Source organism: Bos javanicus, chromosome 3 (genome assembly GCF_032452875.1).
Source record: "Bos javanicus breed banteng chromosome 3, ARS-OSU_banteng_1.0, whole genome shotgun sequence".
NCBI classification, from domain to species: Eukaryota; Metazoa; Chordata; class Mammalia; order Artiodactyla; family Bovidae; genus Bos; species Bos javanicus.
Window position 1 is genome coordinate 43333576 of NC_083870.1, and position 16090 is coordinate 43349665.

At 40.8% G+C, this 16090-nt stretch overlaps 1 protein-coding gene and 1 pseudogene across 1 annotated transcript; one reads left to right on the forward strand and one right to left on the reverse strand.

The window, feature by feature from the left end:
- The first annotated feature begins 218 nt into the window (after nucleotides 1-218).
- Nucleotides 219-3336, forward strand: LOC133245183 (craniofacial development protein 2-like; annotated as a pseudogene).
- A 945-nt stretch (nucleotides 3337-4281) lies between these two features.
- LOC133244224 (high mobility group protein B1-like) lies at nucleotides 4282-7718 on the reverse strand. The gene has a single exon (XM_061411065.1). The coding sequence runs from the start codon at nucleotides 4845-4847 to the stop codon at nucleotides 4347-4349; it is 501 nt and encodes a 166-aa protein (XP_061267049.1). The 5' UTR covers nucleotides 4848-7718; the 3' UTR covers nucleotides 4282-4346.
- Nucleotides 7719-16090: the final 8372 nt, after the last annotated feature.

The window sequence follows — 16090 nt, forward strand, 5'->3', positions numbered from 1 at the left end:
GTCTGACACAATGTGGTCCACTGGAGAAGAGAATGGCAAACCACTTCAGTATTCTTGCCTTGAGAACCCCATGAACAGTATGAAAAGGCAAAATGATAAGGATACTGAAAGAGGAACTCCCCAGGTCAGTAGGTGCCCAATATGCTACTGGAGATCAGTGGAGAAATAACTCCAGAAAGAATGAAGGGATGGAGCCAAAGCAAAACCAATACCCAGTTGTGGATGTGACTGGTGATAGAAGCAAGGTCCGATGCTGTAAAGAGCAATATTGCATAGGAACCTGGAATGTTAGATCCATGAATCAAGGCAAATTGGAAGTGGTCAAACAGGAGATGGCAAGAGTGAACATTGACATTCTAGGAATCAACGAACTAAAATGGACTGGAATGGGTGAATTTAACTCAGATGACCATTATATCTACTACTGTGGGCAGGAATCCCTTAGAAGAAATGGAGTAGCCATCATGGTCAACAAGAGAGTCTGAAATGCAGTACTTGGATGCAATCTCAAAAATGACAGAATGATCTCTGTTCGTTTCCAAGGCAAACCATTCAATATCACAGTAATCCAAGTCTATGCCCCAACCAGTAATGCTGAAGAAGGTGAAATTGAATGGTTTTATGAAGACCTACAAGACCTTTTAGAACTAACACCCAAAAAAGATGTCCTTTTCATTATAGGGGACTGGAATGCAAAAGTAGGAAGTCAAGAAACACCTGGAGTAACAGGCAAATTTGGCCTTGGAATATGGAATGAAGCAGGGCAAAGGCTAATAGAGTTTTGCTAAGAAAATGCACTGGTCATAGCAAACACCCTCTTCCAACAACACAAGAGAAGACTCTGCACCTGGACATCACCAGATGGTCAACACCAAAATCAGATTAATTATATTCTTTGCAGCCAAGGATGGAGAAGCTCTATACAGTCAGCAAAAACAATACCAGGAGCTGACTGTGGCTCAGATCATGAACTCCTTATAGGTAAATTCAGACTTAAATTGAAGAAAGTAGGGAAAACCACTAGACCATTCAGGTATGACCTAAATCAAATCCCTTATGATTATACAGTGGAAGTGAGAAATAGATTTAAGGGAATAGATCTGATAGATAGAGTGCCTGATGAACTATGGACAGAGGTTCGTGACATTGTACAGGAGACAGGGATCAAGACCATCCCCATGGAAAAGAAATGCAAAAAAGCAAAATGGCTGTCTGAGGAGGCCTTACAAATAGCTGTGAAAAGAAGAGAAGCGAAAAGCAAAGGAGAAAAGGAAAGATATAAACATCTGAATGCAGAGTTCCAAAGAATAGCAAGAAGAGATAAGAAAGCCTTCCTCAGAGATCAATGCATAGAGGAAAACAACAGAATGGGAAAGACTAGAGATCTCTTCAAGAAAATTAGAGATACCAAGGGAACATTTCATGCAAAGATGGGCTCGATAAAGGACAGAAATGATATGGACCTAACAGAAGCAGAAGATATTAAGAAGAGGTGGCAAGAATACACAGAAGAACTGTACAAAAAAGATCTTCATGACCAAGATAATCACGATGGTGTGATCACTCACCTAGAGCCAGACATCCTGGAATGTGAAGTCAAGTGGGCCTTAGAAAGCATCACTACGAACAAAGCTATGGAGGTGATAAAATTCCAGTCGAGCTATTTCAAATCCTGAAAGATGATGCTGTGAAAGTGCTGCACGCAATATGCCAGCAAATTTGGAAAACTCAGCAGTGGCCACAGGACTGGAAAAGGTCAGTTTTCATTCCAATCCCAAAGAAAGGCAATGCCAAATAATGCTCACAATACCACACAATTGCACTCATCTCACAAGCTAGTAAAGTAATGCTCAAAATTCTCCAAGCCAGGCTTCAGCAATACGTGAACCATGAACTTCCAGATGTTCAAGCTGGTTTTAGAAAAGGCAGAGGAACCAGAGATCAAATTGCCAACATCTGCTGGATGGTCAAAAAAGCAAGAGAGTTCCAGAAAAACATCTATTTCTGCTTTACTGACTACGCCAAAGCCTTTGACTGTGTGGATCACAATAAACTGGAAAATTCTGAAAGAGATGGGAATACCAGACCACCTGACCTGCCTCTTGAGAAACCTATATGCAGATCAGGAAGCAACAGTTAGAACTGGACATAGAACAACAGACTGGTTCCAAATAGGAAAAGGAGTACGTCAAGGCTGTATATTGTCACCCTGCTTATTTAACTTCTATGCAGAGTACATCATGAGAAACGCTGGGCTGGATGAAGCACAAGCTAGAATCAAGATTGCCGGGAGAAATATCAATAACCCTAGATATGCAGATGACACCACCCTTAAGGCAGAAACTGAAGAGGAACTAAAAAGCCTCTTAATGAAAGTGAAAGAGGAGAGTGAAAAAGTTGGCTTAAAGCTCAACATTCAGAAAACGAAGATCATGGCATCCCATCACTTCATGGGAAATAGATGGGGAAACAGTGGAAACAGTGTCAGACTTTATTTTTCTGGGCTCCAAAATCACTGCAGATGGTGACTGCAGCCATGAAATTAAAAGACGCTTACTCCTTGGAAGGAAAGTTATGACCAACCTAGATAGCATATTGAAAAGCAGAGCATTACTTTGCCAACAAAGGTCCGTCTAGTCAAGGCTATGGTTTTTCCAGTGGTCATGTATGGATGTGAGAGTTGGACTGTGAAGAAAGCTGAGCACTGAAGAATTGATGCTTTGAACTGTGGTTGCACTCTTGAGAGTCCCTTGGACTGCAAGGAGATCCAACCAGTCCATTCTGAAGGAGATCAGCCCTGGGATTTCTTTAGAAGGAATGATACTGAAGCTGAAACTCCAGTACTTTGGCCACCTCATGCGAAGAGTTGACTCACTGGAAAAGACTCTGATGCTGGGAGGGATTGGGGGCAGGAGGAGAAGGGGACAACAGAGGATGAGATGGCTAGATGGCATCACTGACTCGATGGACATGAGTCTGGGTGAACTCTGGGAGTTGGTGATGGATAGGGAGGCCTGGCGTGCTGTGATTCATGGGGTCGCAGAGTCGGACACGACTGAGCAACTGAACTGAACTGAACTGAGAACACTTTCTAACACCATACACAAAAATAAACTCAAAATGGATTAAAGATCTAAACGTAAGACCAGAAACTATAAAACTCCTAGAGGAGAACATAGGCAAAACACTCTCTGACAAATCACAGCAGGATCCTCTATGACCCACCTCCCAGAATACTGGAAACAAAAGCAAAGATAAAGAAAGGGACCTAAGCTTCTGCAGCCTTGTATTTTAAGCTCACACTTTTGGGGATACATTCTCAGGTCTTTAACATAGGAACTCCAAAAAAAAAAAACAAACATAGGAACTCCAAATAAAACTGCCATTACATGGTAATGGGAGTTAAAAGAGTATAGAGTCTTCACGTAAAGACTAGAATATACTTTTGTATTAGTCCTTCAAGGACAGACTTTCAAAATGTTTGATTCTAATAATCCCATGCTGTGAGTAATCCCATTACTCTTCACTTTGTAAACATAACTGGGCTATGTGAAATCTGCTATTAACTGGTCAAGACTTAAGTTTCAGTTATGGATGAAAACTGTCTCAATTCAACTTTTATACCCTCATCATGGATACGCAGGGTGCGTAGACAAAAGCTTTTTATTTATCAGCTAACTATATGGAAGATAAACACTGTAATAATTCGTGTGATCCAAAATAGGCAAAAGCAAAAGACTAGCTTCCCCTTAAAAAGAAAAATTTTCAGACCTATGAAAACACAATACTAATTTAAAAAATTGTGTTTACTTAGAAGAATTCAGAATGTCAACAAAACAGCTGCAGTTTTTTCTTTATTTGTAATTACTGAGTGGTAATTCAGTTAACAGAACAACAATTATTCGTATAAGCTGCGTCAGAGACAACTGAAGATGAAAAAACTACCATCCCCATATATACCTAATTTACACTGTGCACCATAAGAACCTGCTTTAAATTTCCATGCCTATCTACAACCCTCATACTGCACCAGGCAAGATTAGTGGCTATTGAAAATACCATCAGGACAGGGCTATCTAAAGACACATTTGGTACTGTGTTAACTACACAAAAAAAGACACTGTACAGTTTTAAAACAAATCTTACACAGCCTTATATTTCAATGCTTTTCTTTAACAGGAGTAAGTTGTGCACAGGGGGGTTAAATGCTTTATAGACAAAAAAAAAAAAAAAAACTGCACTAGAACCAACTTATTCATCATTTTCTTCTTCTTCCTCCTCATCCTCTTCATCTTCTTCCTCCTCTTCATCTTCCTCATCTTTCTCCTCTTCCTTCTTTTTCTTGCTTATTTCAGCCTTGATGACTCCCTTTTTGCTGCATTAGGCTTCCCTTTAGCTCGGGATGCAGCAATATCCTTTTCGTACTTTTCCTTCAGCTTAGCAGCCTTCTTCTCATAGGGCTGCTTGTCATCTGCAGCAGTGTTATTCCATGTCTCTCCCAGTTTCTTTGCAACATCACCAATGGACAGGCCAGGATGGTCATGTTTGACTTTTGGACAATACTCAGAACAAAACAAGAAAAAGGCTGAAGGATTCCTCTTGGGTGTACTGGGATCCTTGAACTTTTTTGTTTCCCCTTTAGGAGGGATATAAGTTTTCATTTCTCTTTCATAACGGGCCTTGTCTGCCTTTTTCATTTCTTCAAATTTTCTTTTCGCTGTAGCAGACATGGTCTTCCACCTCTCTGAGCACTTCTTAGAAAACTCTGAGAAGTTGACTGAAACATCCCGGTGCTTCTTCCTGTGCTCCTCCTGGCAAGTTTGCACAAAGAATGCATATGATAACATTTTCCCTCTTACGATCTCCTTTGCCCATTTTTAATTATCTTTCCTCCGAGAGGCAGAGAGTTTCCAAGTGCCTGTGCAGCTCTCACTTGCCCTGGTACTGTCTCTATCCAGCATAGAGTTTTTGATGATTAAATGAGATAATCCACTTAAACTGTTTACAATAAATACCTGGCATATAGTAAGCCCTCAATGAATGTCAGCTGCAACTAACAGTAACAAACAACAGGCCAAAGGAAGCTTTCTTGAGAGTTGCTTTCTCAGAAACATACAATTGACACATACACTAGCCAAGGATTCTCAAGTTCAGAACTGCTGGCCTTTTAGACTTGATAATTCTTTGTTATGGGGGACTGTCCTAAGCACTGTAGGATGTTTGGCAGCAACCTTGACATCTAACCACTATGAAGCACTGTCTCAATTGTAACATCCAATGTCTCTAGACATTGCTGTGTGTCTCTGGGGCAGGAGTGGGAAGCAAAATCACCTCAGTTTGACAACTACTGTGCTAGAGCAATTAATAGCTGCTATTCAGGACACTGACGCTCCCTCTTTGTCTTATCACTCTTGCCTAAATGTCCCATCAACTATGTCTACTAGGTAACTCAATGACAAGTAAATCACATACATAAAAGGCTGCCTTGAAATGACTTCCTCCTTTGCTGTTAATTCAATTCTGTGAAGACACACAGTGTCTATTATTTTTGCCTTGGTGGTCTCAGTACCCAGCACACAATGGACAATGAATGAACGATGAATTAATTATGAATATTCCCTTGAGCTTTTCGGTTTTGTTAAACAACTCAGAGCAGCGCTCAGGTTTCCTCAACCTTGACTCCAGTCAGAACACGAAGGAGATAAACACTGAAACACTCACATACCATGAGGAAACATGATAAGCTGAGCCAAGCCGGGTAAGCAGGAGCAGGAGAGGCCAGGAACACCCTTGCCACAGAGCTTCAGCGCATGGAGTCAAATTGAACATAAGCCCATCTCCAGAAACTAGCACCAAGGGTTGAGCTGGAGAAGAAGGTCCAAGTAGGTCAGTGAGCAAAAGACCTGCAGCAAGTCCTGAGATGACAGGGTTGAACCAGTGTAGATACAGAGCAGAGAAAGGAACAGAAGCTCAGAAGAATTATCTGAGAAATCCCATGGACAGGTGGAAATGGATTTGGCTGATGTGAACATGTTTCAGACAACTTGTGACAGGGTCACTTCAGTTCAGCTCAGTTCAGTTGGTCAGTCGTGTCCAACTCTTTGCGACCCCATGGACTACACCATGCCAGGCTTCCCTGTCCTTCACCAACTCCCAGAGCTTGCTCAAACTCATGTCCATCGAGTCAGTGATGCCATCCAACCATCTCATCCTCTGTCATCGCTTTCTCCTCCTGCCTTCAATCTTTCCCAGCATCAGGGTTTTTTCAAATGAGTTGGTTCTTTACATTGTCTGGCCAAAGTATTGGAGCTTCAGCTTCAGCATCAGTCCTTCCAATGAATATTCAGGACTAATTTCCTTTAGGATTGGCTGCTTTGATCTCCTTGCAGTCCAATGAACTCTCAAGAGTCTTCTCCAACACCACAGTTCAAAAGCATCAATTCTTCAGCACTCAGCTTTCTTTATAGTCCAACTCTCACATCCATACATGACTACTGGAAAAACCATAGCTTTGACTGTATGGATCTTTGCTGGTAAAGAAATATCTCTGCTTTTTAATATGCTATCTAGGTTGGTCATAGTTTTTCTTCCAAGGAGCAAGGGTCTTTTAATTTCATGGCTGTAGTCACCATCTGCAGTGATTTTGGAGCCCAAGAAAATAAAGTCTGTCACTGTTTCTATTGTTTCCCCATCTATTTGCCATGAAATGATGGGACTAGATGCCATGATCTTAGTTTTATAAATGTTGAGTTTTAAGCCAACTTTTTCACTCTCCTCTTTCACTTTCATGAAGAGGCTCTTTTCATCAAGGGTCACTTAGGGTCTCAAAATGAAATAAGACCCGGATTCCATCATCCATGGTTCCAGTTCCCCCTGACAGCTTCATGTCCAGTATAGTTTTAATCCATATATTCTCTCTTCAGGTCAATAATAAACATGCTGGAAAAAACTTTTCCTTAGAAACTATTATTATTTCCCCAGTGGCCCATTAAATAAAGGTGTTTAATTCTGTAAAGAACAACTTAAATATGCTATAGAATAACAACATGTATCACAAAGTTCAGCAAACAGAATTTTCAAGTGAAATCACTTCAACTATTTTCATATGAACCCCCAAAGTGATGCAACCATATCAGGTGATTGCATGGTATTTCTGAAGTACACAATGAGGATTCTTAAATCCCTGGTTATTTGTTACTGAGATATAAACTAGTAAACAAAGACACAGTTCTCTCAAATGTCAGATATATCTACTGTCCCTTCCTTGCCCAGTGCTCCATTTTAATTCAGCTAAAACTTATTTTTTCTTTGGTTCTGTGTCCTTTATTTTCAAAGGCATGCAGATTTGGATGTGATAATAAAAGCTTATAATCCAGGTGAGAAATTTCTTCTAGGGTCTTATGTAGGAAAAGCTATATACTTCCTTTACGGAAATAGTGGGTTTTGGGGAGGAGATGAGAGGGGGAGGGGGACAGGGAATAACTAGTAACATGTCACGTCTCCTTTATCACTTTCACCACGAATCCTAGACCATACTTGAAAGAAACTCAGTTCTAGTGCTCCATTTGTGTTCTGCTTTTATACCTGGGGACAACTTTCAAGTTTTTATTTCTCTGAGCCTGATTTTTAATTTATTCATAGCTCACCACTTTATGGTATGTGTTTATTACAAGTCTCCAAATATTTTGTGAAATGAGGCAAAACATGAATAAAAATTAAGCAATGATCAAAATTTTATATTATGTAAATGATACTGTAAAATGAGAGACAAGGTTAGCCTTAGTAATTAGTCAAATATAAATGAAAGGCAAGAATGTTAGCATACAACATCTGTTTTTAGCATTGAGTTTTTTTTTTTTTAGGATTTCTGATAAAAATGCAGAAATGCAGAACCCTCTTGGAGGGTTAAATGCCTTAAGGCATTATCAGTAAGTTAGCAGCTTATTGAAGACTAGCTAATATGTGCCCAGGATTATATACAGGAGCGGGTCCATCAGGAAAAAAATATAGAAAGGGTAGTAAGACAGGATCAACCTCACTTCCTCATTTTTAAATGGTGCTGCTGCAGTCACAAGGATCCACCTGGAAACACTTTATAGTTTCTTTGTGCTGTTGCTAAACACATCAACCATAGTGACTGCCCCACCCATTGCCCTCCTGAAGGGGCAACCCTGGGCCCCACACTTTACCTCATGAGGAGTCAGCCCTGACTAGAAGACAGTCAACTCTGACTCCCATCCTAGCCTATGATGAATACAAAAGACTTGCTATTTAGCCTAATTCAGCGGCAGAAAACTAAAAACAGGAGAAGTCACTACCATAATTATCTTGCTTCTCCCAACATTTTCCCTTATTAAATTAGAATGGTCAATTCTGAGCTAAACAAAAATCTCTGCTCTTTAATTTTGCTTTCCATTTTTTGGGTAGTTAATACACAAACATGGTTCAGAATTCAAAAAAGACACCCTCCCTCTTGGGCCTAGAGCTTTTTAGTTGCCCAATGAAAGTAACAATATTGTCTGTTTATAGCTAGCCTTCCAGAAATTTTCTATTAATTCATAAAAACTTAAAAGAGTCTCAGAAGCTTTTTCAGTTTCAGGAAACTGAAAAAAACTCATTTTTTCCCTTTAAACTACTGCATTCAACTCACATTCCTAAATTCTATTTCAAAAGACTTGTGAGCTTTGTTGTTCTTTCCCATTTTATCACTACTGCAAAAGTGGCTTTAATTTTCTCCCTGACTCTATTAATCTCCCTTCATCCACATGGCCACCAGAGTAATCTTTACTGTCGTTGTTATTAAATATATTATGAAATATATATATTACAGATATGTACACTATAAATATATTATATATACCAAATGGCATAGATAATACGTGCGTGCTTTTTAGAACATACCACACGCCTACCACCAGCTTGAGTCACAGAATACCAAGAGCACTTTGGAAACCTGCTTTGTGCCTTTTGTTGCCTGTTTGTCTTTCCCTCCCTCTGCCCCAAGGTAATTACTTTTCTGAATACTGAATTCTCCCATTATCTTGGGATTTATTGTACCCCAATAAAGTAAATGAATAGTTTTGCATGGTTTTGTAGTTTTCATAAAGGAATTAGACTGGACGCATGTCTCTGTGACATGTCAGATCTTTGTTTTCATCTCTCAAAGTTCCACAGTCTTAAGATATCTTGAAAGTGAAAGTGAGAGCCGCTGAGTCCTGTCGGACCCTTCGCGATCCCATGGACTATAGAGTCCATGGAACTCTCCTGGCCAGAATACTGGAGTGGGTAGCCATTCCCTTCTCCAGGGGATCTTCCCAACCCAGGGACTGAACCCAGGTCTATCGCATTGCAGGCGGATTCTTTACCAGCTGAGCCACCAGGGAAGCTTAAGATACTGTCTATGTCTCTAATTAGCATTCAGTCTTTTCCCTAGCTTTTTGAACATATGGAATATAGTCATATTTTAATGTTGTTATGCATAATTTCATTTATCAGTTCTGAGTGAGTTTCTACTGATTTATTTTTCCTAAAGTTCATATTTTCCCACAACATTGATTGCCTGGTGATTTCTGATTGGATGGCAAACATTGTTTTTTCCCTTGTTAGGAGCTGGATATTTATATATTCTTATAACTAGCCTGGAGATTGGTCTAGGCCATAGTTAAATAAGTAGGAGACAGTTTGGCCCTTTTATATCTGTCTTTCAAGATTGTTGTGTGTATGTGTGCTTAGTCGCTCAGTCATGTCTGACTCTTTGCGACCCCATGGACTGCAATCTGCCAGGCTCCTCTGTCCATGGAATTCTCCAGGCAAGAATACTGGAGGGGATTGCCATGCCCTCCTCCAGGGGATCTGCCCTACCCAGGGATCGAAACCAGGTCTCCTGCATTGCAGGTGGATTCTTTACTGTCTGAGCCACCAGGGAAGCCCTCAATACTGTTAGGTGGGCCCAATTCAGTATTTATTCTAGGGCTAATGATTCCTGACTTCTGAGCCATGTCCTATGAATTATGAGGATTTCTAATTTGGCAGGAAGTGCGGGGGACGAGAATGGGCAGTGGACAGGTACTTTTCATAGCCCCAGGTGAACACCAAGTGTCATTTTCTTGGGTGATTCTTTCAAATCTCAGGTAGTTTCCTCATGTACATGCAGTCTTCAGCAGCTCTCTGCATATTGGAAGGAAACCCTCTGCAGGTCTCTGGACTGCTCCGTGATGCTCACTCTGTCTCTTCTTCAGTACTCTGTCCTGAAAACTCTAGTCATCCAGATTACTCCAAGCTCTCAGTTGGTATCCTCAAATCAGAGGGTTCACCAGGCTAAACCAGGGTCTTCCCTCCCTCTGCCATGGCCTGAAAACTTTCTCTTGGCAGTCATCTGGGGCAATCACAGGGCTCACTGTTTGTTTTTTATCTCTCAAAGAACACTATCCTTCATTGTCTGATGTTTAATATCTTGAAAATTATCGTCCCATATATTTTTTTTTTCACTTTTTATGTCATCTCAGGCAGAATGGTAAATTTACTCCATGTTGGATGCAAGTGGAAGCCAGATAAATTTCTTTTTATTATACTACATAACTATCCTCAAATTTAAAAGTTGTAAGTCCCTCGTACATAAAACTCTTATACAACTAAAAAGTTTTTAAATTTTATAAATTAATTATAATCAAATCCAAAAGAGAATCAGTAACATTAAGGTGATTAATGATGTGATTTGAACAAGACATGGTATTAATTGCTCCAGCATAAGTTTGCTTTAGTTTGGCTGTGGTGACTCACTTCTCCCATCAGTTCTCTGTATTTCAACCACTGAAAAATATTCATCTCGTTCACCCTCCACTTTGTTAAGTCTACTCCTGCTCTCTTCGGTTTCTATGCAGTTATATGTGCAACTGTGGATACTGAAATTTCATAACAGTATTTAGTTATAAAATGGGTACCCAGATGGTCATCAATATGCTTAATTTTTAAATAATCACTGAAGTGAGAAAACAAATTCTTTTTATTTTAAATTCTTGTGTAGAACACGCAATTTGATATGCATTGATTCAATGCAAGACAATAAAGCTTCTATCAAGTTGGTAGCCACACTGAAAAGACTGTATTTGAGCCAAGAAAATTCTTCCAAGATAATCTCTACTTTATGTAAGGTGATTGACAATAAGGAGAACCAGGGACTGAAGTAACAATGAGCTAAAAAAATAACCACAAGATAAAGGTGGGGAAACTATGAGAATAACCAAAATACCTGCTAGAAAAAAGCACAGGGTATAAAAGTGAATGTGACAGCAGATCAACTACGAAGGAGGAAAAGAAGAAGAGAAGGAGGAAAAGAAGAAGAGGAAGAATCCAAAGAGTATCACTGATAGAAAACAAACAAACAAGAGAAGAGACAGGGAAAAACAGATTATCTAGGATGTTTATGGCTAATACAGGAGTGACAGAAAGAGCAGCATCTCCAGGGCAGGAAAGGAGAAGCTACACCAGTCAAACTGACAAAGGAAAGTCAGTGCAGCTTTAAGCAAAAGCCAGAGTATACATCTAAATCACATACAGAATGCAACCAAGTTCTTTCACAGGAGGCAAGGTTGAGTTTTTCAACCCTGCATTGAACCAGCCTCTCTGGAAAAGTAAGTGACTTGCATCCCTCATACGACAAGATTTCAGCAAGACAGCAAAAGAGAACACTATATGGTGCTTCCTTTCTGCTGAGACTTGAGCTCAGTTTTAAAGTCTTGTTTGTGGTTCTCTATATCTGCTTCTGGTTTCCTGAGTGCTCCCCTGCTTCGACCTATAACTTTTCCACGACCCCAGACTCTCACGAAATTTTTCCCACCAGGGACTTTTCTAAATTGTGCTTCACTCTGGCATTTTCACTGGTTTTCTTGAACCTGGTGGCTCAGATGGTAAAGAATTTGCCTGCAATGCAGGAGACCCAGGTTTGATCCCTGGGTCAGGAAGATCTCCTGGAGAAGAAATGGCTACCCACTCCAGTATCCTCGCCTGGAGAAATCCATGGACAGAAAAACGTGGTGGGCTACAGACCATGGGGTCGCAAAGAGTCAGACATGATTGACAGACTAACACTTTCATTCTGGCCTTTTCATTGGCTTTCTTGAACCTGGTTTACTTTGTTTCTCCTTGATTCAGTGATGCCACCTGCTACCCCTCCAGGGTGAGGGAAAGTCCTCCAGGAAACAAAAAGACTCCGATTATGGAAAAGGGAGAAAGAGCCATCAGAGTAATTATACTCCCAGTGGTGAAGTCCCCATAGAGACCTAAGAGATAAGTGGAATGCCAAGATCTGTTTAGTTGTTCGGCAAGTATGTGTATCTAGGCAATCTAATAACTATGTAAACCAACTGAATGTTATCAAGTGCACTTGAAAAGTCTCAACTAAAGAGTGCTCGTGCCTCAGAATCCCCACTACGCAGCAGGGGTCAGTTGTCTACACGGACCTGGACAATGCATTGGAGTGGACAAGTGGGTGCCAGGAAAATGAGAGAAAATGGGGAAAGGCAGGATTCTGGGCTCCTGGTCTTTGGCTGGAAAATCTTTCCCCTTTGTATTGTCTGGTGGTGACAGAGAGTGGGGAGAAACCTGAAACACATCAGGAATGAAATGAGGTGCCATGCCCTATTTTAGCTCAAAGGCTCCTGAGGAATCCAGCGTCATCCACTCTCCACACACTCCACTTTGGAGGTGGTAACGTCAGGCTCAGTGTGACAGAACTCCAAGTTCTCTTCACTGGACACTCTTTCATGACAGAGAGTCTCCTGAGGGCATTCACCGGATTTGTCTGAACTGTAGCACTTAGGCGGTAGGTCCAAAGATTGCCTGTAATTCAGGAGACCTTATAGCTTCACCATGTAGTCTCATTTCACCTGAAGAAATCACTGCTTTATTCTCCATTATTTTATTTAAGAATATACTAATTATTTAGAAATAAAATTCTGCCTAAGAAAGCAGAAATATTTTAATGGCTTTTATCTCTATATTGTCATTTTTTGTTCTCTGCAAGTATCTGAATGTTTCCACTTAGTTTATAATAAAAATAGGATCTTAGTAAAATATACAAAGAATTTTAAAACTGGAAAGACCATCAGACTCTAGTGCTCTTTATTTTTATAAAAGAACCCTAGTCTAGAATGATTAAATATTTCAATAGAAGTCATACCCTGTAAAAGCTCAAAAATAGTATTCCTGTGAAAAATCCAAGGCTCTAAGGACTTAGTTAATTCACCTAAAATCAAAAACTAACAAATGATGACGCTCATACTCAAATTCAGATGTCTCCACTGGCTTTGGAGACAGCTGTGACATGGCTGTGAAAGACCAATCGGACACCAGTACCCGTTATGCTGTGCAGCCTTTCTCATGCAGACAGAGAACTATTTTGCATACCTAGATTGGTAATGTGAGTGCAATGACATGCCACATTTTGAATCAATGCTAAGCAAAGGCAAAAAGGATCTGGGGTTGTCTACTTGCGTTTCTGGAATCTGATCTTACTGTAAACAGAATAACAACTTGCACCTGTGAACTCCCCCACAGTCATTTAATTCTTTCTAGCTATTCCTCAGCCCTGGAGCTTCCTGGAGCAGTGTTTCTTTAAGGACATTATGTGGACCACCTCAATAAGGGTCATGAGCTTGAGCTCCTTTTTAAAATATACAGATTCCTCTGTCCCACCCAGAATGACCCAGTATTTCTAGGATGGAGGGGTAGGTTGGGAGTTGTCATCTTTATAAGTTTCCCTGGAGGCTTATGTACATTGAAATTTGAGTCACTGAGATAATACAGAAATGTCACTGACTGAGACTGTAACAGTTGGCCTGAAAATAATAGAACTGAAATCACGATTAGAATACAGTTGCCTCCGGGAAAATCCTTCCTTAGTTACAAACCTGAACTTTTTCCAGAGTGCAGTTTAAAAACTACCTTGAATTGCCTTCAGAATCTACTTTATGGATTATTGCAGATACACAATAATCTGGAAAATACTGAAAAGTGGAAAGAATCAGCAATTCCCACTAGAGAGCTACTTTTAATATTTTGATATATTATCTTCTCTTTTTCTTTTCTTCAAGAATGCAGGCTTTTTGTAACTTTGAGGATGACTTAAAAATGAACTCTTTAGTCAAAAACAAGATAGTCACACTGGCAGAACTGATAGGGTCAGAGTAAAGGGACAAAGTAGGTGATTAAATAGTTAATCCCACTAGCGGCCTGTAAGTAGAAAAAATATGGGAGACCCCTTTAAGTTAATGACTACTCAAGAAAGCAGGTTTGCTTAACCACAAAATCAGGCACGCTTGCTTAGCAACAAAATCACACAACAGCAGCACAGGACACGCCCTAAAACAATAAAACAAGAGTGGCATGAGACCTACATCCCGCCCAGTGAGCTCAGGAGTTAATGATCCCTAGAACATGCTTTCTGCACACATAAAAACAGTAATCTGTGGACCTAGCTTGACCATGTAGAGACAAGAAAACTCCCCTGCTCAACCTGGAGGAGGAACTGATGATGGAAGCATGATGTCTGCCCAAGAGAGATAAAAGTTCTCCCCCTCCCCACTTTTTCTTTGCTTATACAACTGTAGCCAGGTTAAGTTCTCAGGGCGTGGCATTTCTCACCTGCCCGCTTTGTAAAGCTCACAAAAGTTCTGTTCTAATAAATCACTTCTCATCTATCATTTTACCTCTTACTGAATTCTTTTCTGCACTGAGACATAAAGAACTGTGATACTGAAGCTCTTCAGAGGCCCGGGAAACACCAGTTTTCAGAACCATGTGGTCAGGGATGATAAATCTATATCCTGACTGACTTCTTTCCAGGGAGGACAAACTGCTGCCCCCTGCATTATGATCAACCTGTCATGAAGCTGTCATCAGCCTATCTTCTGATCTTTCTTAGAGAAAAGCACTGTGTCAAGGGCCCAGCATCTGTCTCTGCTGTTGGCAGGTTATGCACTCAGCCAGACCAGCCTTGATGGGGTTAAGCCCACGTTGCTGGGCCCACCCATAACCTTTGCTCCCACCACTGTGGCTGGTGAGCAAGCACTAAAGTAACTGCAGAAAGAGGCTGACATTCAGAGTGAGTCATTTTGTCCACCTTTTTATTTAAAGTCTCTGCTACATGGATGCCATTTGCTGAGTAATGCGCGACATAAAACTTTTTCACACTCTGTATTCATTCTGAAAGTTTCATCCACATAACTCTTTCCCCATCTTCTTTGTCAGCAATCTGCCAAAACTTTTTTCTGGGTCCCCACCATGTGAACAACTGCCAGTCACCGTCCATGAATCGGTCTATCTACACTTGTGACCTTCTCTCAACCCAGACACAAACATATTGCTCAAAGTTCTATCCACTGAGAGTGAGAGGATTTTCCATTACAGTTGTCTTGCAGGGCCACCTCGGAATGGGTTTACAATGCTGCAGCCATCTGCCGCCAGTTGACAGCAACACATTGTGAAAACCATGTATAAACTAGGCCTTAGGCTTTTTTTTCTTCTTCAGTCAAATGCTTCTGTCTTCAGGAGCTGCTAGGACTTCATCTTATTTATACCATTTCCACTTGATGGTGGATTGCTGATGCCTTCAACCAACCTTGTATCTTCAGTTCAGTTAAGTTCAGTCGCTCAGTTGTGTCCGACTCTTTGCGATCCCATAAATTGCAGCACGCCAGGCCTCCTTGTCTATCACCATCTCCCGGAGTTCACTCAAACTCACGTCCATCGAGTTGGTGATGCCATCCAGCCATCTCATCCTCCGTTGTTCCCTTTTCCTCCTGCCCCCAATCCCTCCCAGCATCAGAGTCTTTTCCAATGAGTTAACTCTTCACATGAGGTGGCCAAAGTACTGGAGTTTCAGCTTTAGTATCATTCCTTCCAAAGAACACCCAGGGCTGATCTCCTTCAGAATGGACTGGTTGGATCTCCTTGCAGTCCAAGGGACTCTCAAGAGTCTTCTCCAACACCACAGTTCAAAAGCATCCATTCTTTGGCGCTCAGCTTTCTTCACAGTCCAACTCTCACATCCATACATGACCACTGGAAAAACCATAGCCTTGACTAGACAGAT